General features: G+C 40.3%; 1 protein-coding gene across 1 annotated transcript in view; it reads right to left on the minus strand.

The window, feature by feature from the left end:
* Positions 1–544: 544 nt before the first annotated feature.
* LOC119268392 (CTP synthase-like) overlaps positions 545–6192 on the minus strand; it is a 6066-nt gene continuing 418 nt past the window's right edge. The window contains exons 2-21 of the mRNA XM_037550010.1: positions 5038–5117; positions 4865–4951; positions 4149–4199; positions 3938–4055; positions 3791–3847; positions 3627–3691; positions 3355–3438; positions 3216–3266; positions 3061–3123; positions 2929–2975; positions 2773–2842; positions 2623–2685; positions 2438–2527; positions 2324–2362; positions 1981–2208; positions 1766–1851; positions 1633–1681; positions 1452–1532; positions 1274–1367; positions 545–1165 (exon numbers count right to left, since the gene is read on the minus strand). Coding sequence (XP_037405907.1) covers positions 963–1165; positions 1274–1367; positions 1452–1532; positions 1633–1681; positions 1766–1851; positions 1981–2208; positions 2324–2362; positions 2438–2527; positions 2623–2685; positions 2773–2842; positions 2929–2975; positions 3061–3123; positions 3216–3266; positions 3355–3438; positions 3627–3691; positions 3791–3847; positions 3938–4055; positions 4149–4199; positions 4865–4951; positions 5038–5117 — 1706 coding nt within the window. The 3' untranslated portion in view covers positions 545–962. The remainder of the gene's footprint in view (positions 1166–1273; positions 1368–1451; positions 1533–1632; positions 1682–1765; positions 1852–1980; positions 2209–2323; positions 2363–2437; positions 2528–2622; positions 2686–2772; positions 2843–2928; positions 2976–3060; positions 3124–3215; positions 3267–3354; positions 3439–3626; positions 3692–3790; positions 3848–3937; positions 4056–4148; positions 4200–4864; positions 4952–5037; positions 5118–6192) is intronic.

Below are 6192 nucleotides of genomic sequence, written 5' to 3' on the forward strand. Positions count from 1 at the left end.
TAGGTCAAACATTCCCTAAGAAACCAACTCGCTCTGTTAGTACCCCAACCAAACACACAAATCACCCCAAAAATCTGGAACCATTTGCACCTCATGACCTGAGTTAAACACTCAATCCTGACAGACGAACGGTACGAAACACTACTATCTCAAATCCAACTGGACATAACCACAACCAAACACTCCTAATCCCTACAGACTAGTGATCTTAACGCTTTTATATTTCTTTACAGAGGGAGTACAAAACATCACTGCTAAACTTCTCGACACATGATACATCACTCCCAGAATCTACTAGTACTTCCTTCATTCCAAACCAATCCAAGAATCCAAATAATTTAACCATCTGAAGTCAAACTTCTCGATATTTGGTGAAATATAGATTGAAAAAAATTGTTGATATCGACGTCAAATCTATACGGCACAAAAATATATCGTATGATTAACAAAAATATATCATATGATTAACGCAATGAAACTAATTTATTATTTTATATGTTACTAATAAATTTTTCTTATAGGCTTAAAATCATGCAAGGCACTATAACAAAGCAGTCAAAGCAGTCAGATACATCATATCAAGTTATTTGTGCAAAAAGCACAAAACTGCGTCCAAATACAAAGTGCTGAACACCCAAATTCGCTTACATCTCAACACCAGCTCTCGAAACAAATACAACGTCCAGCCTTTCCTTTTTCAGATATACAGCACAGAAACTCTTCTTACCCACTTCTGTTGTCTTGTTACAGAAATTAGTAGAGAAGAAGCAAACCACTCGCACGCAGATCCAGCTCGGTTCTTTCATTAAAAACCACCGAACGAGCACAATCCCCTGCAGACAGTCCGCATCGAGTACAGAACTTTTTCTTCCTCGAGCGACCATGGTAGCTTAGCCAACCACGACAAAACTGATGCAACAACTGCAAAAAATGTAAAAAGGGTGAGAGCATCCTTGAGCTAGCTACGCATGGACACCATTCCCATTGGGATGGTATGTTCCATTCGCTAGACCATTGGCAAGCTTCTTCGCATGCCCGTTTGCATTTTGGTGTGCAGCCAGCGTGTATGGACCATTGCTGAACTGATGTTTGGCAGGAAGCACATGGCCATTGGAGCAGCTTTGTAGCACCTTGTCCAATTGCCCAGATGAGGCGGCGGTTAGCCCTAAAATACAAACGAGGATTAACATATGGTTTTTAAACACCTGTTTCCATTTCGTAGCATGATGAAGTAAGTGTTTCTCAACAGGTGAACAGACAGCAAACAGCTTACCAACAAATAGTGGAGAAGGTTTCGCAGGTCTTGACTTGAATTCAGGATGAAACTGTGCGCCAACGAAATACTGGTGATTGGGTATCTCGATTATCTAGAAAAATAGCAACTTGATCAAGGCGTGAATTTTTCTGAATTGAAAGATTTCCAAGCGAGCAAGTCGTGGTTTTAGTCAAACCTCCATTCTCCTGTCACTCTCATCTTTGCCAACAAACTTAAGTCCAGCATTTTCAAACTCTGGCACCATATCAGGATTCACCTGTGAAGATGAACATGTTACAGACCCCTGTGAACAGGCAAGAACTTAATGTACTCATATCCTCATCGCAGCTATGAACGCAAAATTATTAAAGCCAGACCTCATATCTGTGCCGGTGCCTCTCATCAACATAATCCACATTGCCATACCTAAAAAAAGTGAGAAAGCCCATGATTATGTAAGGAGAATGCTGATAAAATGACACCTAGGCTTAAGGAAATGATTATACTCACAATTTAGCTGACTTGCAACCAGCAACCTTGAAGAATGTCCTCCTCGATCCTAGGCGCATTGTGCCACCCATATGTGTTTTGGAACCCTAAAACAAAAATGAATAGAAATCTAACTCCGAGGTATGCATGGGACTGACAAAAAGTTGCTTTGTTACCATTAATTTTTATGGCAACCAGCGCGATCATTAATAACACAAGTTATGAATTTCACAAACCTCAGGCATAAAAATAACACATGGGGCCTTGGCATTGCGATCAAATTCAGTACTGTTTGCATCAGAGAGATTCATGACATTCCTAGCAAACTCTACAACAGCCATCTGCATTCCAAGACATATACCAAGATATGGTACATTATTTTCACGGGCATACTTAGCAGCCAGAATTTTTCCTTGAACACCTCTATCTCCAAAGCCACCAGGTACTAAAATGCCATCAGCACTCTGAAATGAAAGACCATTAGATAATCATGATGGAAATTAAAATTTTACACAAATCATACACGTGGCACCATTCAACTTCGAGTGTAAAACATTTTCGGTGGTGAAAAGTCCTCACCTTCAATAAATTCCAAGCTGCTTTGTAAGCATCAGGTGCCTAAGAAAAAAAAGGTCGTGTAAGAAAAGAAAACAGCCCAGATCGAGCAGACAGAACAATAGGAGACTGCCAAACCTCAATTTTGGTAGAGTCCTCAAGATCTGTAGAAGCAACCCAATCAACAACAAGCTTTCTGTGGCAATAAACTGAAGCATGCAAGAGAGCCTGCAATTGTGCAATTGCATCGGATTCAACTGTTAGACACTAGCAATCATTTAGAAGGCATAAAAGACTAGTATAGCTGTGCAAATCAAACTCACTTTCAACACAGAGAGATAGGAATCAGATAGACCAGTGTACTTCCCAACCATAGCAATGCGTACCTGAAATGAAGCCATTAGTCACTTGGAACTAATAAGAATAAAAAGAGTTGAGGGCAACAGCCAACAATCAAAGTGGGAAAAACTAACAGTATCCTGAAGGGTGTCAAACATAGTAGCTCTTGCAACCCATTCATCCAACTTTGGCTCACGAGGAAAGCTGCAAATGTGTACACATAAATATTTATTGCACCGACACACTACAGCTTGAACAAAAACGCACTGACTAGATATGTATAGGCAAACCTTTCAAGGTTCAGAACTTTAAGAATAGCTTCATGCGCCTTTTGGTCCTATGGGACAAAATACGATTCAGCACTACACAGAAATGTTGAGGAACCAAAAATGAATTACTACAGAGGATGAGATGTGCTATACCCGTAGCAACAAAGGAATACGCCAAATATTGGAAACATCATACAGAGTGACAATGTTTGTTGCCTACAGAACAAATTTGTTCATGAGCTATCAGGGGAAATTAGCTACCAAGAATATGAAGCAATCACTAACAATAACATTTACAGTTCAATTACCGGCACATGGCAGAACTGGGAGAGTTTCTCTTTGACATTTTCTTCCAGTTCCTGTCAAATACAAGTGCGAAAAATGAGATTAAGAATACAAACAAATATAAGTAACATACAACATCAAAGTAAATAAGGGCTAACTAACCTTTGTACTGCGACAAGCTAAAATATTTGGGGTGAGGCCAAGTCCCCTTAAACCACGCACACTGTGTTGAGTCGGCTTGGTTTTCTATAAAAGTAAATAAAAAAATGACAAATATTAGGCAGTGACATTAAAATGATTTTTTTCACATATTAAGATGTACTACCTCTGTAAACTTTTATAAGACGTTTTAGGTCATTTAGTGATTTAAAACGTCTTATAAAGGTTTACAGAGGGAGTAGATCATAAAACAATAAACCAGGGAATTTGGCTACCTGTTCACCAACAACATTCAGAACTGGAACGAGACTGACATGCACCAAACAGAAGTTGCCAGGTCCTGGCAACCAAAATAATATCCAAAAGAAGATAAGTTTCCCCTAGCCCAGGAAAGACAGTACAGTTTTTTATGTATTAATATAAATTGTAAGTTCCTCACCAACACGATACGAGAATTGACCCAAAGCTTCAATAAATGGCATAGATTCAATATCACCTGTAGCAGTAGTGACAACATAATCAAGCTACAGACATCAGCTAATCAACATAAATAAACAAATAAAATAACTAATTATCTCATGCCCACCAATTGTTCCACCCAGTTCGATCACACAGACATCAGCTGGTCCGTCCATGCCATCCACCGGTATCATAGCAACACGCTCGATCCAGTCTTGTATGGTATTTGTAATGTGTGGCACAACCTTGATGATTGATTGGTTTAATGATAAGCACTTGAAGAAACATACATACAGTAGTTACCAGGAAAAAAATGGTGTGCATAATGTGGTCCTCACCTGCACAGTCTTTCCCAAGTATTCCCCTTTCCTCTCCTTGTCAATAACAGACTGTCATGAACCAAAAAAAAGCAAATAAAAAATTTCAGAACAGCTTGGCACGAGAAGCTTTAGCTTCAGATGTTGTAATAAATTACTCTGTTATCCCTGGCTTTCTGACTGAGATTATTCAACCGGAGAAGCTTTTGCTTAATGAATAAAAGCCAAAAGGCGAAAGCTCTCCAAAAAAAAACTGTATTCACGATGACACATATTATACATGTTAGTACCCGTATATATCCTTGTTGTTAAATAGCACTCCCTCCATTCACAAATATAAGATGTTTTGGATATTTCAATATGGACTACATACGGACTGAAATAAGTGAAGAAACACACTAAACCGTGTCTGTATACATCCAATTCAGAAAAAAGTTACTAGAACACCAATTCAGAAAAAAGTTACTAGAACATCTTATATTTGTGAACCGAGGGAGTACTATAAATTCTCTTCATTCTTATGTACTCTACACTCTAGTGACATAACACAACAAATACATCCTTTTCCTTCCTATGGTACAAGTATATCAACGTCAACATCGACTGAAACGTTTCACAATTGTTGAATGTTTGGATGCCCAAGAAATGAGGGTGGGGCTTTAAATACGCACTGTTCCTGATTGCAGACCCGAAAGCCATATAGATAAAGTTTTAGAATGAGAAAATAATTAGCTTACCTGGTAGATCTTTCCAGTAGTTATATTATTGTCCCGGGTGAGTTTAATATCAAGAAACCTCTCATAATTCCCAAGATCCAAGTCCACCTGCAAGATGCACAAGACAATACTTGATGAGGTGAACAAACATTCCCTAGCCATTGTCCCACTTGGACTTGGTCCTATGACAGTACCTCACCACCATCATCTAACACAAACACTTCACCGTGTTCGAACGGGGACATAGTCCCGGCATCAGTGTTGAGGTAAGGATCTGCATATATTGAGATAAAGCAAATATAAAATGTCAAGCTCATGAGGCCAAAAGCAAGCGACTAGGAGCAATCGAGCAAGTATTAGCTGGCCTGCCGCCACCAGTTCTACAAGGCAACAGGAACAATCAAGCCCCAAGTGCCGCAATGGTACAGGAAGCCACAAGGCTACAAGATTACAACAGCAAAAACAAAGCAGTGTTTAGGTGATACTGGATAAGAATAACTAGGAGCAAACAAAACATGTAGTATGACAATGAATCAAGTCAAAGATTCCAACACACTAAGCTGGCATCTAATGGTTCGTGACACGGCCATATCAAAATCAGCATATTCTAAACAACATCAGTGAGGCCTGAAGAGCACGAGGCATCTCAAAGACAAATACGAGGGGAGGGGAAACCCAGTCTTTTTCATACCACCTGTTCCAACTTCCTACCACGGACACAAAAGGATGAAAGCATATCAGCTCAAATCTGAGAGTTTGTTCAGATACTTGGGAACTCGCCCAAGTAACTTGCACAGATCATTGTCCGAAAATATTGGCCACAGATTGCATGGGTAAGTGCTAGACAATAAAGGAAAAATCAGAAGCTTTCTTTCATGGACCACCATTGTTCAGTTGAGACCTCAAACATTTATTCCTCGCCCCAAATCAGCACCGCGTAAAAGATCTTAGTAGCCCCCCGAAAATGGTCTGCTACTAAAGTAGAAACCGGGGCCGAGTTTCCCTTTGCTGGTCTAAAAGCTCTCTCCCACTAGGCCACTAGAAGCAATCTCTTCAAATGGAAGATATAATAAAATCTGTCTCACACGCGCGCAGAAGCCAAAGATTGGCAAGGTAATCAACATCACATATCCACTCCTACACCACGACCCCTAAAACCCCGGGCGGAATGTTCGAACGAGGGGCTTTCCACCAGACCCAGCCAAGAATCCCGGGGCGGGGCCTCCCTGCACCTACTCCCACCCGCATCCTTGAGCCGCACGAATCGCTCCAAAAAGGGAAATGGAATCGTAACGAAAGCAAATCAAATCTTTCCCCGGAAATCGGATCGAGGGCGGGCGCGAGAACCA

This window comes from Triticum dicoccoides, chromosome 3A (assembly GCF_002162155.2).
Source record: "Triticum dicoccoides isolate Atlit2015 ecotype Zavitan chromosome 3A, WEW_v2.0, whole genome shotgun sequence".
NCBI classification, from domain to species: Eukaryota; Viridiplantae; Streptophyta; class Magnoliopsida; order Poales; family Poaceae; genus Triticum; species Triticum dicoccoides.